This window comes from Gracilinanus agilis, chromosome 6, assembly GCF_016433145.1.
Source record: "Gracilinanus agilis isolate LMUSP501 chromosome 6, AgileGrace, whole genome shotgun sequence".
Classification (NCBI taxonomy): domain Eukaryota; kingdom Metazoa; phylum Chordata; class Mammalia; order Didelphimorphia; family Didelphidae; genus Gracilinanus; species Gracilinanus agilis.
The window spans coordinates 191,264,306-191,291,175 of NC_058135.1; the positions used below are offsets into that span (position 1 = coordinate 191,264,306).

At 35.4% G+C, this 26,870-nt stretch overlaps 1 protein-coding gene across 3 annotated transcripts in view; it reads right to left on the bottom strand.

Annotated features, from left to right (window-relative positions):
* Window positions 1-26,870, bottom strand: part of STIM2 (stromal interaction molecule 2) — a 181,835-nt gene that overhangs the window by 98,911 nt on the left and 56,054 nt on the right. For all 3 annotated transcript variants that reach the window (XM_044680604.1, XM_044680603.1, XM_044680602.1), the window contains exon 2: window positions 12,513-12,643. In XM_044680604.1, the coding sequence (XP_044536539.1) occupies window positions 12,513-12,643 (131 nt within the window). The remainder of the gene's footprint in view (window positions 1-12,512; window positions 12,644-26,870) is intronic.

Consider the following 26,870-nt stretch of genomic DNA (forward strand, 5'->3'; position numbering starts at 1 on the left):
TCTCCTGGTCTATGCTCTGGTCTTTATCCAGAAAGGGACTTTGTTCCCGAGTCACCAGCATCAGCACTCTTTTAGGCCCTGGGACTGTGACCAGCTCTCTTACTCTTCTCTACCTGCAACAGATTACAATCCCCTCTGTCTTGGATTTGAGATGAGGTTTCCTACTCCCCCGTGAGACATCGCAAGTACTCCACTCCACCCTGTAACTACAAAACTGGGATCCCTGCTCCCTTCTTCACCACACACTATCACTCCTTTACACCCTAAGACTGTTATCTGAGACTACAAATGGGCAATGCAACAGCAACAGGATGATGAACCCAGTCCCTATTAGGTCTGCTGCAATCTCCTGACCAGCTGCCCAAACTCCATTCCACCTCCACTCTGTATGGGCTGACAGTTCCAAAAGCTGCTGTTGCCCAACACATCCTATCTGCTGTGTGATCTGGGCTGAGCTTCTGCCTAAACATCAGCCTAGTGAGACAGTCTTTTGCTGCCAACCTCCTAAATTGTCTTGGGCTAGAAAATCATTTAATCCAACCATTTGTTGGTTCTGTTACTCCAGAATTAGATTTAAGATATTATTTTACAAGTCATTTGTAAGTGAATTTGGGAGAGCTTGTCTAAGTGCTTCTCTACTCCACTCTCTTGTGACACAATATAAGATTAAAGTAAGTTTATTTCAGAGCAACATTTAGATAGAACTTCAGGGGTAATGATTTGCAATGGTAAAGGGAGCGTCCACACCAATAAAACCACAGGCCTTGAGTTAACCCAGAAGTGGGTTCCTTCACTAATTATTCAAGCAAAAGCTGAATGACCACTTGCTAAGGATGTTGTGGAAGAAATTATTGGTCATGTATGGGTTACACTAGAAAGCCCCTGAAGTTCTATCTAAATGTTGCTCTGAAATAAACTTTGTCATATAAAAGAAATGATTAATCATGGATGCATTTTAACCAAAATTAAAATCTGGTCTCTGACACTTATTAGCTGTATGTCCCTGGACAAGTCACTTAATCCTGTTTGTTTCAGTTTCTTCATCTGAAATTTAAGCTGGAGAAGGAAATGGCAAACTAATCCAATATCTTTGCCAAGAAAACCTCCAATGAGGTCACAAAGAGACAGACAAGACTAAAAAAGAACTGAACAAAAGAATTTATTGGCATCAACATTCCCAATCATACATCCCATCCACTTCATCTTATTCTTTCAGGTAAAGACTATGGGATTCCTCAACCAAAAAGTTATCTAATATTATCTATAATTAATGTATTTAGGTGTGATTGCTAGAAATTGCCCTAAATGACAGCAAAAAATACTATTTTTATTGTATAATCAGACATTTTCTGCTGTAAAGTTATTGAATCTGTGATTTCTCATAATAAATACTTATTTATCCCTTTGTTTACAATGGGCCAATATTGAAAGATAGCAAGAAATGATATTATTCCTCTACAATTAAAATGGAAATTTGCATGGGTACTGCTACCAACCTTGTCTCACGTTTCTCTTGATAGTATCAGAAGCTAGAAATAAACTGAAATAGGAAAATTACAGGAAAACAGGATATGTATGGGTATCCAGATGGATATGCAAGAAATACAACCGTCCAAAACCACTATCACTTAATCCAGGGGTCGGCAACCTTTTTGGCTGTGAGAGCCATAAATACCACTTCTTTTAAAATGTAATTTTGTGAGAGCTGTATAGTGCTCACAGCATACGCTCCTGTAACGGTGTGCGCTCCTGTAACAGCGCCTGAAAAAAAATTGACTTTATGGCTCCTGCAGAAAGAGCCATATCTGGCCCTTAAAAGAGCCAGATATAGCTCGAGAGCCATACGTTGCTGACCCCTAGCTTAATCCTTTTCTAAAAACTATGTTCTGCTAACTTTAATTTGACATATTATTTTTATCATTTCTTTCCTGGTTTCTGATATACCTAGGTGTACAGCAAACCACCTTTTCCAAGAAATTGTAATATGTGTGTACTAATATTGTCACTGATGTTTTCATAACTGAAAACTTTGCATGGAAGTTTAAAAATATAGTTTTTCATACAAATTTGCTTTGTAGCTATCTATAGATCAAACTATTATAAGATTAAAGGCATTTGTAGAAAATTTTCAGACAAAGAAATACAAAGAGAAGTTAAAGCTAAGAAGAAAAATGTGGAATAAAAATAATAAAATGAAAAGGGCATGAGTGAAAGCCATAGTCCAGTGATGGCAAACCTTTTACAGACCATGTGCTATGCCATGCCATGACACACACACACCCCATATTGGGGAGAAGAAAGCACTCCCATTGGGCTGCTGGGCAGAGGGGCGGATGAAGTGAGAAATGTCCTCAGCCTAAATGAAAAAGGGGAGGAGAGTATGTATTCCCATTGGGCTGATGGTCAGAGGGGAGGGATGTGAAAAAAATATCCTTCAGCACAGTGGAGAGGGGGGCATAGGAGCAGCTCCACCCATGTCCCTCTGCCTTTCTAGTAATTGGGGGGTGGGAGGGTGTACACATTGAGTTTCCACAGAGTGCTCTGCGTACCATCTTTGGCACATATGCCATAGGTTAGTCATTATGACCATAGTCAATCAACATTTTATCATCACTCATTATCAGAATATGCATTCAATATACACTCCCATTAATCTGCCTTCTAGTTTACTTACTATTAGGAACTAGGTGACACAGTAGATAAAATGCCAGGCCTGAAATAAAAAATACTCATCTTTCTGGGATCAAATCTAGTCTCAGATATGTATTAGCTATAACTCTGGGCAAAACATTTAGCCCTGTTTGCCTCAGCTTCCTCATCTGTGAACTTAACTGGAGAAGGAAAAGGCAAACCACTCCAATATCTTTTCCAAAAGAATCTCAATCAGGGTCCTGAAGAAATAGACACAAATGAAAATGACTAAAAAATAACAACAAAACAACCACAGGGAAGGACAACAGAGGAGGCAACAACAAGACAGTCAAACACTTAATAAGCATCGACTATCTGTCAGGCATCGTACTAAACACTGGACATTGTGCTACAAAAGTCACCTTTCAAACTAACTCTTAAATTGAATTATGGAATTAACTAGTCAGAAATCAAGGAAAATGGCATTATATGCATCTAGACACTATGTTTGTCATTAAAAAGATAGAATGTAGAAACATTGAAGCCATAACGTTAAATATCTGGTCTTATTTCTAATCCTCTGAAAAAGTAAATTCTTCAAAAATCTGTTTTAGTATAATTCTAAAAATTATAAAAAATTTGCCATACAAAATAGTAGAGAGTAATTCAACAACAGCAACTGAAATGACAAAAAAGACAGTCCATTATTTTCATACATGCAGAAAATAAAACCCAGGAAGAGCAGGCAATTTCAATTTCACATTTTAAAAGCTATAAGGATTATTTCATACTTTATAATTGTACCACAGTGCCTAACAGAGTGCCTAGAATATCATAGGTATTCAATAAATACTTATCCTTTTCTGATGGATTTAAATAAAATCGTAATGTACGTTAATCAGGTTTTGGGATGTCAACAAACAGAAATTTCCAAATCCACCTTAATCTGACAACAGGGTTTACTTAAAAAACATACAACCTAGTAATAATATGTAATCATCCAAAAGCTGTTACCCACATTCCCTAATCTGAGAAACTGAAGCCACACCTATATTGATCAGAACACCAAAAAATTCAGGGATTCTGGAAGACATAAAAAGATAAAGTGCTTCTTTTGTATATTTTATTCTGTTTTTATTTAGACAGAAGAGAAACACTTCCTTTTACTTGATGATGAAGAAATTCCATCTACCTCTGAATTATCAATGGGTCACTAAAAACAAAGATTTCTAGAATAGCTTTGAAGCAAATAATATTTACTAATGAATCCTGAGTCACTAGGACTCAATTTGCCTGAAGTAATTTGCCTGAGTAATCAGGCCATAATGTCACCAATACCATAATAAGAAATGTATCAAGATGTTTAATTTTAGTCTAAAGGACTCTGTTAATGATGATACTTAAAACTAGCATTTATATAGCACCATGTTTTATAAAATACTTAATGTTTATCATTTCATTTGATCTTCAATAGTCACTCCATTTTTTTTCAACAACTGTACAAACCCATACCCTTTCTCTGAACAGAAATGTTGACTTAGTACTTAGGTTTGAGATTTTTAAAATAATATACATAGGTTTTCTAATAAAAAATTGAAAATCTATAAACTTTTGATGTTATTTATTAATTGTATGTAACAATAAAACATATTACAATTTTGTCATACTATTCAAATCATTAGTAACTACATGCAATCTAGTTTTTCCTTTCCTTTACTGATGGTAATATAACCTTCAAATTTAACTCTGAATCTCTGAGCTAACCTCAGGTTGCCACTGCTAGATGACTCCAGTAAAGAAAAGCTTCAAACAACCATAACTTTCCATTTCATTTGAAAATATGAAGACTAGAGAAAAAACCTGCTTCACAGCTCCATAGGATAGACAGAGAGCCCATCTGCCTCACCTAGACTTCTGACTGAGAAAAAAATAATAATAATGGCAAGCCATGCACAAGAACCTCAAAAGAAAAAGATAAAAAAGAAACACTCTAAACACTTTAATACTGGACAAGTTTTACACAGAAAAAATCTAGACAACAGAGCAAACAGCAAAGGAGAAGAAACAAGTAATCACATCTAAACCTTCACAAAAAAATGAAAATTGGTCACAAGCTCTTGAAGAGTTCAAATCTGAGATCATGAGAAAGATGGAAGAGATTTGGTGAAAGAAGTGGGAAATAGCTCAAAAAAGAAATTAACAGATTAAAAGACAGAAACTCCCAAATGGATAAAGATGCCCCAAAATCAAAAGAATTGATAAGCAAATTGGAGACTAAAACAGCTTGAAAACGGGATAGACAAAATAAAAAAGGAAAATCAAAAGATTTAGCAGAAAACCATTCTCTAAAGACAAGAATTGGGCAAATAGAAGCCAATGATCTCTCAAGAAAGCAAGAACAAATAAAGAAAAGTTAAAAGATTGATAAAATAGAAGGAAACATGAAATATCTCAATGAGAAACTGACAGATCAAGAAAACAGATCTGGAAGAGATAATCTGAAAATCATTGGTCTTGCTGAAAAAGCAGAAATTAATAGAAATTTGGACTCCATACTAAAAGAAATTATCAAACAAAACCGCCCTGAAGTTCTTCAACAAGAGGGCAATATAGACATTGAAAGGATCCATAGATCACCCTCTATACTAAACCCTGAAAAGACAACTCCCAGGAATATAATAGCCAAATTCAACAGCTTCCAAGTAAAAGAAAAATTTTTACAAGAAGCCAGAAAGAGACAATTCAGATATCAAGGAGCACCAATCAGGATCACACAGGATCTAGAAGCCTCCACACTAAAAGACCACAAGGCGTGGAATATGATATTCAGAAAGGCAAGAGAACTGGTTCTACAACCAAGGATCACCTACCCATCAAAGCTGACTATATACTTACAGGGGAAAGTATGGGCATTCAACAAGATAGAAGATTTCCAACTATTTGCACAGAAAAGACCAGGACTAAATGGGAAGTTCCATATCCAAACACAAAAACCAAGAGAAACATGAAAAGGTAAATAAGAAACAGAGGGGAAAGAAAGAAAACTCTTATTTTTAAATTTGCTTCTTTAAGGGCTTCAGTAAGATCAAATTATTTCTATTCCAATATGGAGAAATGTTATGTGTAATTTTCAAAAACTATTCACTATTATAGTAATTAGAAGAATTATTCATAGGGAGAGGTTGGAATACTAAATGGTCTAGGATGATACAAGGAAAAAAAAAAGAGGGCAGCTGGGTAGCTCAGTGGATTGAGAGTCAGGCCTAGAGACAGGAGGTCCTAGGTTCAAACCCGGCCTCAGCCACTTCCCAGCTGTGTGACCCTGGGCAAGTCACTTGACCCCCATTGCCCACCCTTACCAATCTTCCACCTATGAGACAATACACCAAAGTACAAGGATTTAAAAAAAAAAAAAGAAGAAGAAGAAAAAAAAAAGGGGGGGGGGGTGGGATGAATAGTAGATGGCACAAAGAGAAACTTGAATGAATAAGAAAAAAAGGATATTCTATACCACACAAAGAGGGCATGGGAAGGAGAGGGGATGAACACTATTATAAGAAGGAGAGAAAGAGAGCATTTAAGAGGTAATATTTTAACCTTACTCTCAACAGAATTAACCCTGAGAGGGAAGAGTAGCTATATCCATTGGGATATAGAATTCTATCTAAACCTACTGAGAAAGTCAGAAGGGATAAACCAAGGGGACCAGGGAAATGGGGAGGTCAAAAAAGGGAGGAGAGGGAATTCATTAGGCCTTAAAAAATAAAAAGAGAGGAATAATAAGGGAGGGGATGGAAAGGGAAGTAAATCAAGAGAAGGTACAAGGAGGACTGGTTAAAAAAAAAAACACTTGTTTAAAAGGAAATAGCATAAGAACAAAGTGTAGAACCAGGAAAGAATAACAAAATGTTGGAGAATACACAACTGATAATTGTAACTCTGAATATGAATGGGATGAACTCACCCATAAAACGGAAGCAAATAGCAGAGTGGATTAGAAACCAAAATCCTACCATATGTTGTCTACAAGAAACACATATGAAGTAGGTGGACATACATAGGTTTAAGGTCAAGGGCTTGAGCAAAATCTTTTGGGCTTCAACTAAGAAAAAGGCAGGAGTGGCAATTAAATCTGATTAAAAGAGTCAGGGAAGGCAATTACATTCTGATAAAATGCAGTATAGACAATGAGGAAATAACCATACTCAACATGTATGGACCAAATGGTATAGCAGCCAAATTCATAAAGGAGAAACTGGCAGAGCTCAAGAAGGAAATAGATAGTAAAACCATACTAGTGGGAGATCTAAATATTCCTCTTTCAGATCTAGAAAAATCAAACCAAAAAATAAATAAGAAAGAGATAAGAGAGGTGAATGAAATCCTAGAAAAATTAAGTTTAATAGATATGTGGAGAAAAATAAATAGGGACAAAAAGGAATACACCACCTTTTCAGCTGCACATGGTACAGTCACAAAGAATGACTATATAATAGGGCATAGAAACATTGCAAAAAACTGTAAAAGAGCAGAAATAATAAATGTAACCTTTTCAGATCATCATGCAATAAAAATAATAATAGTAAGGGCACATGAACAGGCAAATCAAAAACTAATTGGAAATTAAATGATATGATTCTCCAAAGCCAGTTAGTTAAAGAAGAAATCATAAAAACAATCAATAATTTCATTGAAGGGAATGACAATGATGAGACATCCTACCAAACTCTATGGGATGCAGCCAAAGCAGTACTCAGAAGGAAATTTATATCCTTGAGTACATGTATTAACATATTAGAGAGGGCAAAGATCACTAAAGTAGGCATGCAAATTAAAAAAAAATTAGAAAGGAAACAAATTAAAAATCCCCAGCTAAAGACCAAATTTGAGATTATAAAATTAAAGGAGAAATTCATAAAATTGAAAGTAAAAGAACTATTGAATTAATAAGACTAGAAGCTTGTACTTTGAAAAAACAAACAAAATTGACAAAGTACTGGTCAATCTAATTAAAAAAAGGAAAGAAGGAAACCAAATCATCAGTATCAAAGATGAAATGGAGAGATCTCACCTCTAATGAAGAGGAAATCAAGGCAATCATTAAAAACTATTTTGCCCAATTATATGGCAATAAATATAGCAACTTAGGTGAGATGGACAAATATTTACAAAAATATAAATTGCCTAGATCAACAGTAGAAGAAATAGAATACATAAATAATCCTATATCAGAAAAAGAAATTGAACAAGCCATCAAAGTACTCTATAAGAAAAAATCCCCAGGACCCAATGGATTCACAAGTGAATTCTATCAAACCTTCAAAGAACAACTAATTCCAATGCTATACAAACTATTTGACATAATAAGCAAAGAAGGAGTTTTACCAAACTCCTTTTATGATACAAATATGGTACTGATCCCAAAGCCAGGTAGATCAAAAGCAGAGAAAGAAAACTACAGACCAATCTCTTTAAGGAATATTAGATGCAAAAATCTTAAACAGAATACTAGCAAAAAGACTCCAGCAAGTGATCACAAAGGTTATTCATTGTGATCAGGTGGGATTTATAACAGGAATGCAAGGATGGTTCAACATCAGAAAAACCATTCACATAATTGACTATATCAACAAGCAAACCAACAAAAACCACATGATTATCTCAATAGATGCTAAAAAAAGCCTTTGACAAAATACAACACCCATTCCTACTGAAAACACTAGAAAGTATAGGAATAGAAGGTCCTTTCCTAAAAATAATATACAGTATATATCTTAAACAATCAACAAACATAATATGCAATGGGGAAGCCTTCCCAATAAGATCAGGTGTGAAACGATGCCCATTATCACTTCAATTATTTAACATTGTACTAGAAACACTAGCAGTAGCAATTAGAGAAGAAAAAGAAATTGAAGGTATTAAAATAGGCAATGAGGAGACTAAGCTATCACTCTTTGCAGATGATATGATGGTCTATTTAAAGAATCCTAGAGAATCAACTAAAAATCTAGTGGAAATAATCAATAACTTTAGCAAAATTGCAGGATACAAAATAAATGCACATAAATCATCAGCATTTCTACTTATTTCCAACACATCACAGCAGCAAGAGGTAGAAAGAGAAACACCATTTAAAATCACCCTGGACAATATAAAATATTTAGGAATCTATCTACCCAAAAAACACAGGCATTATAGGAACACAACTACAAAACACTTTCCAAACAATTAAAACTAGATCCAAACAATTGGAAAAACATTGACTGCTCTTGGGTAGGATGAGCTAACATAATAAAAATGACCATTCTACCCAAATTAATTTACATAATTAGTGCCATACCTATCAAACTACCAAAAACCTTTTTTACAGAATTAGAAAAAACTATAACGAAGTATATTTGGAAGAACAAAAGATCAAGGCTATCAAGGGAAATAATAATAAAAAACATAAAGGAAGGTGGCCTAGCAGTACCAATTATTAAACTATACTATAAAGCAGAGGTCATCAAAACAATATGGTACTGGCTAAGAGACAAAAGGGAAGATCAGTGGAATAGACTTGGGGTAAGTGACGTCAGCAAGACAGTGTATGATATCCCTTCTCATGCCTAGAGTTGACTTCCGAGGTAACCCAGAGTCCCAGAAGACAAAACCCTTGGGATTACCTTAGCCAAGTTGATCTCTGACCAGTTGTTCTCAGACAGGTTGTTCTCTGTACTCCAGGGAAAAGGCGGTCTACTCCAAGGCAATTCTCCAACCCAGGAATCCCTAATCTTTCTACAGGGTTAATTCTTCCAAGGGAATGCTAGAGCAAAGATCCTTCTTCCAGTTCAGTGGAATGCTAAATTAGGAGTGACAGTTACAAATAGTCAACTCCCAAGATCCTCCTCCTCTTCCAGCATCTTCTCCCAGGATTTGCATATAAATTCTCCTCCTTTCCTCTTAAAGACAATCTATGAATTTCTCTCTATCCCTCACCACTCATCCTTACACTTATATAGTGCTTTAAAAAGATTAAGATAAAGTATAACTGATAACTATTTTGTAAGTATATTTTAAAACTGACAAATAATAGTTTAATTTTAATTCTCACACTGCTATGTATCTAATATGTAAATTTTGAATCAATTATGGCATAGTGGATAGAAAAAAGCCAGGCCTTGGAATCAGTAAAACCTGAGTAAACTGTCAACTCTAACATATAAGTGCTTTGAGACTAAGCAAGTTATAGTTCCAATAGACTACTATGACTAAAAATTTCACAATCAGAGACTGATCTACATGATAGAAAGGTATTTTCTTTCTGAGAGTTCTAGACACCATAAAAAAATTCTATAGAAGAGAGTTTTCAGAAGATATGAACTTTCCAAATGAGCAATAATGAAAGAATTCTGCTGTTTTTATTGTGTTTGTCTTTATAATGTTCATAAACTTAGACCACTGAAAAACGTACAAATTTAAAGTAGAATAATACTTTAAAATCTTATGCTTAGTACAGTCAAACCTTGGTACTCTGGTTTCAAAGCCTGTCAAACTTGATATTGAATAGATTTGACAAGAAAAAATTGCTGTGTTCCACATTTGCTTGGCATTCAACTAGTTTGCTAGAACTTATTGGTTTTGAGATATCGGGATGCATATGCCGCAACAAAGGATCAATGTTCAGGAGCATAAAGAAGAGCTCAAAACTGAGAAGCTGCAGGAATTTCAAAGGAAGCAAGGATAGCTAGTGGCCAGAAAGTTTTCTTCAGGTAAGGAGTCAAAGGAGGATGTTCCCACTTCATTAATCAAGGAAATGTGTGCAGAATGGTTAGAAGTGTAAAACTTTGTTGAAAAATATCACCTGATTAAGCTTTAACAAGCAGAATTATAAATTTGTTAAATGACCACACCATTTCCCATTTTGTTTATTTATGTCTATGTATTATCAATGTTTATTTAGAAAACTATAACTCCATTACTGTATATAATGCCTTATAAAATCTGGGTTTTACATTATTCTTTATAAGAAATTTTTTTTTGGTATTCAATCTTTTCAGTACTCGACTTTGTCTTCTGGAACAATTAATGACAAAGTCCAAAGCACCCCTGTATTTTTTAAAAGGAACAAAATTAGCCCACATTCTAGAATCACTTTAAATTAATTTAAAAAAAAAAACAAAACATGGTACAGAGAGGCCATTAGACTTAATAGAAGACCTTAGAAAACCTTAATACTTATTTGACTTACTTCACCTTGGGTAAGACACCTTAACTTCCTCAAGACTATTATTTCCTAATCTGCAAATGGAAGTATGAGAGTTTATATATACTTCATCGTTTTCAACCTGTGCCAAAGCCATTTAAAATCTAAGATTTTCTATAGCTTGAAAAATAAGGCCTTTCTTTTCTCCATCTTCCATAAAACTTCATCTAACTTTAAAATGTAGTAAAAATAAACAAATAACTTCTACTAGCTGGTCAATCAATAAACATTTACCCAACGAGTGCCAAGCACTGGCCTAAAATAAGTACTAAATTCTTCAATTAAAGTGCCTCATTGTCACAACAAGGTAACCCTGGGATTCTGGAAAGCTATTCAAGTGCAAATTCTGGGAGGTCCTTCCAGCTGGAAAAACTTCTATATGAGTCTAAAGAAATTATGATTATGTGAGGAACAATATTTAAGGATAGGCCAGAGTTAGGTCAGTCTAGTGATTAACTAAAGCTTTAAATTTAGCCACCACAGCAATCCAGCAAATTGATAAACTCAATCAGAAAGATATTCTCTACAGCAAGTGGCATTTCATCTGAAACCTCTGATAACCATTCCCTCTGTGGTGGGGCTTTTACACCCCAAGTGATCAAGGCAGACAAAGAGGCTCCCCATACCCATAAAAGAAAAAAAGCTCAGCTACCTGCTGCTGCAGCAATGGTCAAATGGGAAAAGGGATTAAGAAATGGGAGAGAGGAGAACAAAAACAGAGAAGACAAAGAGAAGGCAGTAAGCATAACCTTAACCTCAGGAAATTGCTCCTACCCCAAAGCAAGCTAGCATGCCTCACTCACCATACATACAACAAAACAATTCCTATCACAAAAAACTTCACTATAAAAAGATTCATTACCGGTTGGGCACAGGCAAAGCAACCTTCTATTAGACAAAAGGAAATATGGACTTGGAATTCATATGATGGAGATAACACTACCTATAATATAGCTTTTAATGAAAGTAAGCTCTCTGAAAGTAAAGAGAGAAAGAAGAGAGGTTCAAGGGCGAAGACTAAAGCTATCAGCTAGCAAAAAGATAAAGAAGAATCATTAAAGCAAAAATGGATAGAGGAAAATAAAAATTAAAGAGGAAGTTTCAATGAAGTAGAGTAGTCAAATATCAACACAATAAAAAGGGCAAAAAAGGTTGAAGAAAAAAAGAGCCTTAGAATTGGCAAAGTGGTCGCACATACGTAAAGCAAACCACACACACAAAAAAATAGTACAATGGAGTAATGGGATGCTAAAGATGCATTTAAGTACTTTAATAATGGATTCGATTTTTTTTAATAAAGACAGAAGGTAAAAGACTACATACTTCAAAATAATCTAACTGTATAAAGGTAAAAAGGAAACAAAAGGCTTTTTTCTAGAGAACCAGGAATATTGGGAAAAGCAAAGCAAACGGTCTGTAGAAAGGGAAAGAATAAAGCAGAATGAGAAACTAAAGATGATAAAAGGAGAGAAGTTGAGAAATGTGGAATTATGGTCCCTGGAGATACAGAATAATTAACATCTCAGAGTTAAATTTTCAGAACATTAAAGGAATAACCCCAAGTTAATATTTTTCAAATGCTATAATTCTTTAAGTCTTAAAAAAACATGAAAGAAAAACTTCTTCCACCTACTTCGTCACTTTCCTCTACTTCAATGCCACCATCTTTGTCATCATCCATTTGTTTATGTATTGTTCGAAGAGCTTCTAGACTAAATCTGTCTTCTTCAGTAAAACACGGAGGACTCAGTGAAATGCAAGGATCTGAAAAAGAAATAAAACCAGACAATTACTTGTTAGATATAACGCAACTGAGGTTACTCTTAGTTTGAAGGAAAAAAAATTCAGTTTAGGTTAATTTTAAATCAACTTAATATTTCAAACAAAGAATGCTGCACATAGCAGTCCATGTTCCTAAAAAGGACAGAATATCATCCAATCTTTAAATGGATGTTAAGTTACTACTTCATTAAGTATTCAAATATTAAATTCATGTTTGTCTTTCACTACTTAAGTATAATTAAGCACATACTAAATCTTTCTCTTTTTCAATATGCACATCTTTTTAATTTTGATTTTTAGAAAAAAATTTTTCCATGGTTACATGATTCATTTTCTTACTCTCCCCTCCCATAGCCCATGCCCATTTCTACTGGTTTCTTCATGTGTCATCAATCAAGACCTATTTCCATATTATTGATAGTTGCATTGGTGTGGTCCTTTAGAGTCTACATCCCAAATTATGTCCACATCAACCCCTGTTGATATTCTACATGATCTAACTAGTTTATCAATTGCCTTTGAATTGGTCCAGTGAGATCATAAGATTTGCATATTGCATCTCTCATTAGGAATGAAATAGGTAGCCTTCCTATTTTCTTTTTTTTTTTAATATTTAAATATTTTATTTTTTTAGAAAAATTTTCCATGGTTACATGATTCATTTTTTACTTTTCCTTTCACCACCCCCCATATCCAATGCATATTTCCACTGGTTTTAACATGTGTCATCAATCAAGACTTATTTACGTATTATAGACAGTTGGATTAGTGTGGTCTTTTCGAGTCTACATCCCCAATCATGTCTGTATCAACCTATGTAAGCGGTTGTTTGTCTTCTGTGTTTCCACTCCTGTAGTTCTTCCTCTGAATGTGGGTAGCATTCTTTACCATAAATCCCTCAGAATTGTCCTGGGTCATTGCATTGCTGCTTGTACAGAAGTCCATTACATTCGATTTTACCACAGTGTATCAGTCTCTGTATACAATGCTCTTCTGGCTCTGCTCCTTTCACTCTGCATCAATTCCGGGAGGTCATTCCAGTTCACATGGAATTCCTTGAGTTTATTATTCCTTTGAGCATAATAATATTCCATCACCAGCATATACCACAATTTGTTCAGCCATTCCCCAATTGACGGGCATATCCTCATTTTCCAGTTTTTTGCCATCACAAAGAGCGCAGCTATAAATATTTTTGTACAAGTATTTTTCCCTATGATCTCTTTGGGGTACAAACCCAGCAATGGTATGGCTGGATCAAAGGGCAGGCAATCTTATAGAGCTCTTTGAGCACAGTTCCAAATTGCTATCCAGAATGGTTGAATCAATTCACAACTCCAACAGCAGTGCATTAATGTCCCAATTTTGCCACATCCCCTCCAACATTTATTACTCTCCCCTGCTGTCATTTTAGCCAATCTGCTAGGTGTGAGGTGATTCCTCAGAATTGTTTTGATTTGCATATGTCTAATTATTAGGGTTTTAGAACACTTTCTCATGTGCTTATTGACAGTTTTGATTTCTTCATCTAAAAATTGCCTATGCATGTCCCTTGCCCATTTATCGATTAGGGAATGGCTTGATTTTTTTATACAACTGATTTAGCTCCTTGTATATTTGAGTAATTAGACCTTTGTCAGAGTTTTTTGTTATAAAGATTTTTTCCCAGTTTGTTGTTTCCCTTCTAACTATACTATAAAGCAGTGGTCATCAAAACAATATGGTACTGGCTAAGAGACAGAAGGGAGGATCGTGGACTTGGGGTAAGTGATGTCAGAAAGACAGTCTATGATAAACCCAAAGAGCCCAACTTTGGGGACAAAAATCCACTATTTGACAAAAACTGCAGGGAAAATTGGAAAACAATATGGGAGAGATTAGGTTTAGATCAACATCTCACACCCTACACCAAGATAAATTCAGAATTGGTGAATGACTTGAATATAAAGAAGGAAACTATAAGAAAATTAGGTGAACACAGAATTCTATATTTGACAGATCTCTGGGAAAGGAAAGATTTTAAAACCAAACAAGATTTGGAAAAAATTACAAAATGTAAAATAAATAATTTCAATTACATCAACATCCACATTTAATATTCATCTAAAATAATATATTTAATAATCTCTTCAGACAAACTGATGGTCATCAATGATGCCATAAATAATAAATGAAAATAAATCAAGTGATTTTTATACAATCCAGTTAAGTGAAAATATGACTTTCAGAAACACTCATCTAAAAAATGAGACATTACAAAGATAATACAAAAAAAGATCATATTAAGCAAGCATTTATTAAATGCCTGGTATGTACTAGGAACTAGGCACTGGAGATACAGCAAGAATTAAACAATTGCTACCCTCCCACCTTCTAATAGAGAAAAGAAAAACTATAATTGAGACTATGTAATTTGAGCATTAGTCTTTTTTTCTTAAAACCAGAGGATCAAATAGTCTTTCCCAAAACAAAATATTTAGCTATATTTAAAAAATGCACAGAATCATTAGACAGTAGTATATGGAGGAAATATTTAAAGAATCACAATTTTACTTAGTTCCTTAAAATTGCCATCATTAACACTCTCCAAGAAGGGTTATAGACCTCATAATTTTGGTTTAAAAAAAAACTAACACTTAAAAAGGAATGTAAGTAACCATGAATTGGAAAATGGATAAACTGTAGTATATGAATAAAATGAAACCATTTTTTACTATTAAAACTACAAATAATAAAATAAAGATGAACATGGAGCCTAAAGACTTGAATGAATTGATAGTGAACAAAGCAGAACAAGGAAAAAATAGCCACAATAACCTTAATAGTTCAAATCACAACACTAATTAAAAAAAAAAGAAAAACAAAAGAGAACATCATATAATTATAGTAACAAATGTTGGCTCTGACAAGGAGATGAAAAGATACACTACCTATTTTTTGTTTAAGAAATTAAGGCTAGAATGTCACATACAAAGGAAGGCTCATTTGAGTGGGTCATATATCATAACTTTTTTTAATTACAATCATCAATAAAGACTAACAGGAAAGGGAAAAGAGAAATAAAGGTTTTCATGGCCAGTAACCATGGCCTTGAAAACATATAAAGCGATGGGTTGGTTATCTTTTATATCAGTGTACTATAGGGAATGGAATACCTAAGATTTAATAAGCAGACCATCACCTTAAAAGGCCCTACCACCACATTTAGTTACCTAGTTCAAATATTTATATAACTTCCAAAAATTTACTACTGAACCTTTTTTCAAAACTCTGATAAGCAAACAATCTCTTCACATCCCCATGATGGATTCACTAACCAACTCAATCCAATGGCTCTTCTAAACCTTTTCATTATCAAACCTCCCAAAAATTCCCTTTCTCATACCCTCTCAGCTGAGACCATTGCCTTCTATTTTACATTTAAAATTGTGGCCATTCACAGAAAGCTCCCCTCTTCTTCCCTGTTCCTCATCTTACATTACTCAGATGCCTTTTGCCACCATTTCCTCCTTCTTCCTTTTCTCAAAGACTTGGCCTTTCTCCTTGCAAGGACAAATTTCTCTCTATAAGCACAATTTATTATATCCTATTTTACCTTCTCTAGCAGTTGCCCCTACAATAGTTCCCAATCTCTCACTCATCTTCCATCTCTCCCTATCTATACTGGCTGCTTCCCTACTGCCTAAAAAAAAGCCCATGTCTCTCTTCCATCTTCAAAAAAACCCTCACTTGATCTATCCATTCTTGCAAACTATAATCCTTTATCTCCATAACCTTTTTGTGGGTAAACACCACAAGAAAGCTGACCACAAGAGCCCATATATTCTTTCCTCTCATTCTCCTCTCTCTGCATGCTGGCTTCCAATCCTCTCATTCAGCTGAAACTCTTCTCTCCAAAGTTACTAATGATCTCTTATTTGACAAATCCAATACATTTTTCCTCAGTCTTCATCTTTCTTGACCTTTCTGAAGCCTTTGAAATTTTCTATCACCCTCTTCTTGATACTCTCTATGCTCTAGGTTTTAATGCATTGTTCTCTCTTGCTCTTGGTTTTCTTACCTGACTGTTCCTTCTGTCTCCTTTGATAGATCTTTATGCACATCATGCCCCCTAACTGTGGCTACCTCTCAAGGTTCTGTCCTGAGCCCTCTTTCTCTTCTCTCTCTATACTATTTTACTTGGTAATCACATCAATTTACAAGGTTTCAATTATCAAGATAATTCCACAGATCTACCTATCCAGGCCTAACCTCTTTCCTGACTTTTGGTCTCCTCCAAATATCCTTTTAGATATCTTAAACAGTATGTCCCACAGGTATCTTAAACTCAACATATCTAGAATTGAACTCATTATCTTTCCTTTAAAACCCATCCCTCTTCCTAATTTCCCTATTACTACTGAATATATCTATGATTCTCCCCAGTTATCTAGACTTACTACATAATTATCATACTCAATTCCTTGTGTTCTCATTCCCACATGTTCAAAAGTAGAATCTGCTGATTTTGCTTCCATAACATCTCTCACATTCACTTCCTTTTCTCCTCTAACATTGCATCTACCTTGGGGGAGTCTCCTCATAGACTGAACTCCTGCAATGGCCTGTGCATTGATCTCCTTGCCTCATCTCTCCTGAGTCCTGGGTAAAGGGAATTCTTGGTTCTCTTTGTGTTGACACTTGTGAAAAGGGAATCCTTTGTTCTCTTGGCCTAGTTGGAGTTAAAATAACTTAAGTACCCTACTTAGTACCTCACTAGATTGTGAGGACAAGATTAGTTCTCCTTTGTCTACCTTTTGATTGAATCAACACAAGCTTGAACTAGGTGGAGGAGCTCACAAACTATTTAGTGACTTCACACCTTACTTGATGCTAGGTGAGAAGCCAGCAATACTTGGAGAGCTCCTTTTTTTTCCCAAACTCAAACAGCCAGAAACTTAAGAGTTCACACACTCAAAACAGCCAGAAACTTAAGAGTACAAACACTCAGAAAGGTGTGAATCCAAAGGTGACAACTCAGACAATCTGGAAACTGTGATTGGCCCCATGAAAAGGAGCAGGGACAGGAAACCACCAAAAAAGCTGAGCAAGCAGTCTGGTGAAGGAGGCTAGTAGAGAGTGAACTCCAAGAAGAGAGTCACTCCAAGAAGGAAGTTGGCTTCAAGAAGAAAGTTGGCCTCAGGAGACACCTTCAGCTCCAGTCATTGTCTTGGGTGAGTGGATAGCTAGTTTTCCCTTCCTGTCTTCTGGAGATAGTTTAATTCTGATTAAAGGTTAACAAGTCCTGGCTGAGCCAACCACTGGAACAATATTTAGTTAGATAGGTTAATGTCTTTTCTCTCCTTTTGTATCTCTCTACTTTATAAATAAAAGATTTATAATTTTCATATATGTAGCCAAACCATAATTTTAACACTTACACCTGTCTGTACCTAATCATCTGTCACAGCCTGAACTTTCTAAAACTCAAATTTGACTATATATTACCACCTCCCAATCAGTAAACTCCAATGGGCCCCTTTTACCTTTAAGATAAAATACAGAATCCTCCATTTGGCTTTCAGGTTCTTCATAAATTGTCCCCTCCTAGATTCTTCTGTCTCCTTACATCTGACTCTCCTTACAATGTCAGGAGTAAATGATAAAATAACTAAAGAAACCAAGGTTCCATCTTCTGAGCATATAGACTTATTAAGCAATGTATGGCAAATGCCCAACAAAAGCAGTTCATTATTCAACTTAGACATGGACCCTGAACCCAGGAGGAAACAGACTTTTATATATTTAAAACAAATAATCAAATGCAGTCAATTAGTTAAAAGGAAACAATACAATATTAGGTAATCTGTTTTCTAATTGGAAAGAAGATATAGTGTAAGGGTATGAATTAATACTGTATCTGTTGGACTAGTTATTATTGCTTTTGAGTAGACAGTTGCCTTTCAGCTGATATTGGTTGAGATTCAGTTACAGCTGTTAGGGCCTATTTAAAGGTTTGGTAAATAGAAGACTGACTGGAGACAACTTGTAACAAAAAAAAAAAAAACTATTTTAACATGTTATTGAAAGGAGGAGGGATAGGAAGGAAAGGATAAATATACCATTGAGGATATATTCCCTAATCTAAGAAAACTAAACTATGTCACAGTCTGTCTCGCAAGAGGCTTTCTTCATGCTTTATTTCTCAAGCCTGCCTTAAACTCCTAAACTGACTAAATATTTAATTTCTAATCTTACTAAACTATAATTATTATCTTCTTAAAATTATTAGAAATCCACTGTCTCCTTTTTCTTTCTCCAGCTAGAGATTAATCCAGCCAATGGCAGACTCCCAGCAGCTAGCACACTCCAGGACCTGCTTTGGGCCTATTTCCTTCTGAGTGACACAGAGAAAACTCAGCCAGTCTCTCCTCACAGTTGGTCTCCTCCACAAATTTTTCCCAAATATCCAAGTGTATTCCATAATCAACTGTCATCAGCTCTTCCAAGGTTTTCCAGAGGAAAGACCCAAACATCTACCCTCAGAGTAACCAACCTTCAAGAGTGTGTCCATTATTTTCCAACAGACCTCCTAGGGAATTCCTTTAAGGAACCTTTATGAAGATTCTAGCTGGCTTTTCAAGCTAACACTTCACTCCTCTTTCTTTATTCCTACTTACCAAGAATCTCTTAATTAGTCCAAATAGTTAATTAAACCTTAATTAACTATTCTAAAACCTATGCTAAGGTCAGAGAGAGAATTATGGGAAAAAGAAAAAGAAAATAAGGAGAAAGTTAAATCAAACATTACAGTTACAGAAATTCAAAATGTAAGCATTAACAATAACACAATAATGAAATAATACACTATAACACATACTCTTACAGGAAACAAAATTCTACCCAAAAATAATAATTCAAAATGCACCCTACAAAACCCATGGAAGAGGGAAAAAAAATCAAACCAAACTTTTAGCTATTCTATTAAGGGGGGAGGGGAGAAACTATCTAAAGATAAAAAATTCAAAATCAATTTGCAATTCTATGCAAACCCCCCCAAAAAACAACACCCCTTGTAAGAAACCTATTAGACATAAGTATACATATACATAATATTTACACACTATTTACATATCCCTTTAAAATCGCCTGTTAGGAAGATATAAAATCCCCCTTTGTGATGGATAGAAAACCTTCAAGGTTTCCTTTAATAAGGATATAAATTCTCCTATGATGTTACATTGTAGGATTATATAAAATCTTCCCTTGAGAAAAGAAGTTACCCTAAAATTTAATTTTTAAACCTATTTTACTATTTCTATCATAGTTTAATTAATTTCTATTTATTTATTTTAATATGAATTCTAATTACTTAATTATTTAGTGTTGCAAATTATGTTGTTACTTCTATATATTACTAATCATTTTTAAACTAGAAAATTTCCCTACTCTATATATTTACCATGTATTTTCTCATACAAACCTCACTTTCACACAAATCTGTTATTTAAATGCAAAGTAATATCTTCAGAAATCCAGTCTTCAATCTCCAGTCTTCTTACAAAAGTCATTGTTGTCAGTGTTCATTTTTGTTTGTAGCAACGTGTGTTTAGTGTGTTTTTTTAAATTAGTGCATTGTTTTTTTTAAAATAGCATCCATAGCCACTCCGTTGTTCTCCTTCTGTTATCGTTGTGTAGTAGTTCATATCCCATTATCAGTGTCATTATCCTTGTGATGTTGTCATTGTGTAGTCGTCCTCATCCTGTTGTTATGTTGATATTTCTCTCGTCATTCTTAATTATACTCTTCTCCTATAGCCTTTTCAATTGTTGTCATATTCTTCACCTGTTGTTACTTTTTTGACATGTGAACAGTGGACCCATGAATTTTTCTCAGCAACTTTTATAGCAATGGTTGTTGTTAACATTATTTAATAAGGTCCTTCCCAGGCTGGCTCTGTGGGTCCTGCTCTACTAAAATTCTTTATATATATGACATCACCAGGATTTATGTTGTATAGTGTGAAATCTAATGGTCCTGTTTGCACTATTACTCCCATTTCTTGCAACAATTTGTTCTGTATATTTGAGCTGCAAAAAGTTCATAGATTATCTTTGCATTCACTATTGTTCTCCCAGAAGATGTTAAGAATCCACACTATAACCACTCCACTGCATGGCATATGCCAACTCTTTGTTCTGTAATTCCCTTATATATTCAGCTATGTTTGCATCACTTCCCAGCATGGATGTATACACAGGAGTAAATGTTTTTGCCTGCATAGGTGAGTATCCAAACAACATTTCATATGGCAAAATGTGTAAGTCATCTCTGGGACTGTTTCTTAAATAGAATAAAGCTAGTGGCAAAACATCAGGCCATTTTAAATGAGTTTCTGTGCAAAGTTTCCCAATCATGGTCTTAATTTCCCTGTTCATTCTTTTTACTTGGCCAGAACTCTGTGGGTGATTGGAGACATGGAACTTAGGTGTTATTCCCAGATTTTCATATATTTGTTTTAATTCTGTGTCTGTAAAATGTGTCCTTTCACAGTCTACTCATGCTGGTATACCAAACCTAGATATGATTTCCCTAAATAATAGCTTTGCTACAAGGTTGGCTGTATCTTTATTAGATGGAAAAACCTCTGGCCATCTTGTCAGCTGATCTACAATCATTAAGCAATATTTGTAATTTCCTGCCTTTGGCATGTTAATATCTATCTGCAAACGTTCAAAAGGTATAAATGCTAGTGGCCATCCTCCAAAAGCTTTTTGCCTGAATACATGTTGGTTATACTGGTGGCAAACTTGACAAGATGAACAGATCTTTGAAGCTATGTTGGTAATACCAAGTGCTACCCACATTTCCTTTACTGAAGCCACTATGCCTTCTGTGCCAAAATGACCTTTCCTGTGTATTGCCTGGCAAATTTTACTAAAATTTACTAAAAAATGTTCTTGGATGAATAGGTTTTCCCCACTGACACTATCCATACACCATTCTTTTGTTGGGCTTTAAAATGTTGTCTCCCCTTCTGTATTTCTTTTTTAGTGTATGCTTTTGTTAAAACTGACTAATTATGGAAAGATTTAATATAAATTCAAGACCTTCTACTGCAGCTAGTTTAGCTGTGACATCTGCTCTATAGTTTCCCCTTGCTATAAAGTCATTATTGAGAATATGTGCTTTGCAATGGACTACAGCCAGCTATTTTTGATAACTGTAGAGCTGCAAAAAGTTCATTGATTATCTTTGCCTTCACTATTGTTCTCCCAGAAGATGTTAAGAATCCACACTATAACCACTCCACTGCATGGCATATGCCAAATGCATATTTTGAGTCTGTGTAACTTGTTGCATTTTATCTTTTGATATTAAACAAGCTTTGTTTTAATGCAATGAGTTCTGTAGCTTGGGCACTTAAATTGTTAGATAGTAAAGCAAATCAAAGAGTCTCAAACTCAGTTACTACAGCAGCACCAGTGTACCTATGCCTTCTCTCATGAAGGATGACCCATCATTAAAAAGAATTAGATCAGGATTATTTAAAGCTATATCAGATAGATGTTCCCGAGGTCTTTCTGCTAGGTGAACCACTTTCTCATAGTTATGCAATGGTTCCCCATTTGATGGTAAATCAGGTAATAAAGTTGCAGGTTTCAAGTTGTTACATCTTTTTAGTGTGATGTTGTCATTCCCTAACAAGGTTACCTCTTATCTTGTTAACCGCTGTTTTGAGATAGCCTGGGTTCTGTGTCTTAGCATTAACACTTCCACTTCATGGGGGCACATTATAGTCTGAGGGCATCCAAAGACAAAATCTGCTGCTTTTTGTCACTAATGGGGCAGTGGCAGCCACTCCTCAAAGACATGCCAGGGTGCCTGCAATTATCAGATCAAGTTGTGCAGAGTAGTATGCGATAGGTCTTTGTAATGGACCCAAAGCCTGAGTGAGCACACCAGAAGCTACACTTCTCCTTTCATGAACACAGGGGACAAATGGTTTTTTGTTGTCTGGAATTCCCAAAGTAGATACTGACAGGATCGCTTCTTTCAATTTAGTGATTGCTTGCAAGTGTTCTGTTGTTAACTTAAGTAGCTCTGTAACAATGTCTTTTGTTAGTTCTTAGTGGCTTTCTAATTTCCCCATAGCCTGGTATCCACTGTTTGCAAAATCCTGTGGTCCCCAATATTTCTCTCAGTTGTTTCTTTGTCTTTGGGGCACTCAGTTTTTGTATATCTGCAATTCTTTTCTGTGAGATGTACCTGGACCTGGCTGATAGCACAAATCCTAGATATTCCATCCTATGTAAACACCATTGAACCTTGGACTTCGAGATCTTGTGTCCCCTTTTAAACAACTCAAGCAGAAGGTGTTTACTGTCTCTCTGACAAGCTTTACCTGATGGAGAGGCTAAAAGCAGGTCATCTACAAAGTGGATAAGTCTCCTCTCCCTAAAATGAATGTTGGCAAGATAGTCTGTTAAAATTTGGGAGAAAATAATCAGGCTTTCTGCGTAACCTGGTGGCAAATGACACCATATGAATTGTGTCTTTCCATATGAATGCAAATATTTTTTGAGAGTCTATGAATAGGAATTGAAAAGAATGCAGAACATAAATCTACAATGGTAAAATATTTTGAGTGGCTGGGAATTGCTGAAATCATTGTTGCGGGACTAAAAACAGTACTAGGAATGGATCTAATGACTCCTCTGGTAACTAGAGATATATCACCTGCTGAGGTACACACAATTGTTGCCCACAATTTATACAGCAAGTCCCCACTCACAAGATTCATTGGGGAGTGGGCATTAATAGAAACAAATGTTCCACACTCAAGGGGTTCAAGGAAATCATCATGGGTGGTAGTTTCTTGACCTCAAAGGGTGTCCCTGAAATCCCTACAACTTTCATTGATCCCACAGAATCACAGCTTTTATCTGATGAGTTTTAACACTGATTTCGAAGCCCCAGTGTCTAGCAAACAGTCATACAGATTACCTCCCACTTTCAGGGTAACATGGGGTTCAGTGCTGTTGTGGGGGGGGTGGGAGGAGGAATGGACTGGAATTTCTGGTGTTAACAATTCAGGATCAGGAAAACTAAACTCTTTATCCTGTCCTTCACTCTCTAAATTCCTTATTTCACTTTCTTCATTTTCAATATATACTGTGCCATCTCCCCTAGAAAACCTACATAATGAACTGCTGGCATGTGCCCCCTTTTGGGAGTCTTGCTTTTGATTGTTTCCAATAACCACTTGTGAATACTTTGGATGATCCCCATTTTTAATATTTGCCTGCATTTCATCAGCCTGGTCAGTGCCTTGGTAATATCTATCCTGGCATGCATTTGGATAGTCAGGTCTCCTGTCCTGATATTCATATCTAAATCCATTTCCAAACCCATTTCCTCTAAAGTCATTGTACCGTCTGTCTCAGTTTCCCCTGAAATAACTTCCATTTTTTCTAAAGGTAGTGGGAAAATATTTGCCATTCTGCCATGATCTGCAATCTCTCATCAAATGGCCATTTCTTCCACACATGTAACAACAAGGACCCTAATTATTAAAGTTTCTTTGTTGATTAAAGAACTGCCTCGGTGGTTTGTATTTTCCAACAGACCACCTAGGGCTCCTGGGAATTCCTTTAAGGAATCTCTATGAAGATTCTAGATGGCTTCTTAAGGTAACCCTTCACTCCTCTTTCTCTATTCCTACTTACCAAGAATCTCTAATCAGTCCAAGTAATTAACTTTTAATTATAATAATAGGGACTTTCTAAGTTTGGGACAGGAGGAGCAGAGAGAAAGTGAAAAGTTATAATTACCTGAACTCAGAAACGGGTGTCCCACTCCTCCCCAAGTATATAATGCAATCAAAGGAATATGTAACAAATAATTGACTGATCTGCATGGGCCAGTTTTCAGATGAAATATATGAGCTGCTGGAGATAGACAATTATGAGAAAACTTTTTGCATCAATCTTAAGATTTGACTGTTTCTGGTTGGCCTAAGCTAGGTCCTTAGTTAAGGGTCTCTAAACCAGCAGGTAAGAGGTGGTCCAGTATCCCAGGCATGTAGGACTAAGTTTAAGCAATAGCATAATGTTTTCTCCCAATTGCCACAATTGAATAAAGCTTTATCACAGGACAGTTGAACTAGGCCATAACTGAATAGAAAGGGAACTAAACTAGCTCCAGAATTGAGCACAAGATAATCAATGTGATTCACTCAATTCCCACAATTAATCAACTGCAATCCTAATCCCCTCAATTCCTTCACTGGCTGTCCTATAAGAAATGGTGAACAGGATCATTTCAAAATAATCTGGTAAGACTTACATGAACTGATAAGAGACTGAAATAAGTAGAACCAGGTAGAACATTATACACAGTTACAGTAATACTGTATAATGATCAACTGCAAAAGATTTAACTATTCTTAGCTGTCCAATGATCCTGGACAGGTCTGAAGGACTTATGACAAAGAATGCTATCCACCTCCAGAGAAAGAACTATTAAAGTAGGAATGCAGATCAAAGCATATTATTTTTCACTTTATGTTTTTCTTTTGGGGTTTTGGTTTTATATGAGTATTCTCTTACAAAAATAACCAATAAGGAAGTATGTTTTGCCTGATAATACAAATCCATATCAAATTGCTTACTGTCTCTAAGAAAGGGGAGGGAAAAAAGGTGCAGGAGAGACCATCTGGATCTTATTATTTCAGAAAATGTATGTTGAAAATTGTTATTACAGGTAAATGAGAAAAAAAAATTTTAAACATAGCTCTAAGAAACTCAATGAACTAATGCTAAATAACAGGGCCCTCAAAATTGTCTAAGTACCAACAAGAATATAATTCTGCCTACAAATATTTTAAAAGGACAAAGATAATGACATATTCTTAGGCACTTATAAAGAGCACTATAAAATTTTGTATATATTCTATAATTGCCTCCACCAGACCTAAATTGTTCAAAAAAATTTTTAAAGGTAATAAATTAGAAAATATTTGCTTATTATCCCCAGGTACAGAAGTAGGAAAACTAGAGAACTCCCATTATTTAAGCAACCTTTATTATGAAGAGTTCTCAGTGATTCAATACTAAGCTAGCCAATCTTTCTAAGGCACTAACTTCAAATTTCCAGGGTGTGTGAATTAAATATTATGGGGAACTCTAACCCCATCCAATTCCAGAAAGACTTAACATACAAATCAGAGTCACATGTCTAGGCCAAGAGGAGGACCACCCTAAAGTTCCATTGGCCAAATGAAGGAGCTTAGACAAGGTTTGAAAAGCCAACACAGGAATCTCACCAGGCTCTTGGCTTCCATCCACTCCTGGGTACTTGGTCTCACTCCTTCTCTGAGCTGTCCTGACAGCTCTTATCTGGCTCTTATCACTGGCTAGTGGTAGCACGGAGGGAACTACACTGGCTAGAATCCAGGACCTCATCCTACTTTAAGTTATTTCTCTCTTTTTCTCTCTTACTAATAAATACTTATAAAAGTACTTTAAAGTCTCCTAGATTAATTTTTATTTATAACAAAGGATAATGACATTATTGGTAAGGAGATTCCCCCCCAGCAACATAGTCCAGGCTCCCCTTTCCCAATAATAAGATGGCTTTTGGGAGTCACTATGGCAGAAGAACATTACCTAGACTTCTCAGACAACAAGACAGTCTGTCAACAACTCCATACTCAAAAGTCAAGTCAATGAAAACTCCAGGTAATACCAACAATGAGAAATCAGATTTGAATTTCAGTGGAAATTTCATGGGAGTTAAGAAATAAGAAAAATGGGGCAGGACTGGATTGAGAACCAGACCTAGAGATGGGAGGTCCTAGTTCAAAGCTTCCCCCAGACACTTTCTTGTTGTGTGACCCTGGGCAAGGCTCAACCTCCATTGCCTAGCCTTTACCACTCTTCTGCCTTGGAACCAATACATATATTGGTTCTAAGACAGATGGTTATACCTTGATTTCTTCTGAAAATTATCTGTTTGTATCCTTTAACCATTTATCAACTGGGGAATGCTGCATTTTTATGAATTTAATTCAGTTCTCTATTTGAGAAATGAGGCTATTATCAGAAATACTTGCTATAAAAATTTTTTCCAGCTTTGTTTTTCTTCTAATATTGGTTGCAATGATTTGTTTGTGCAAATGTTTTTAATTTAATATAATCAAATTATCCAATTTATATCCCATAAGGC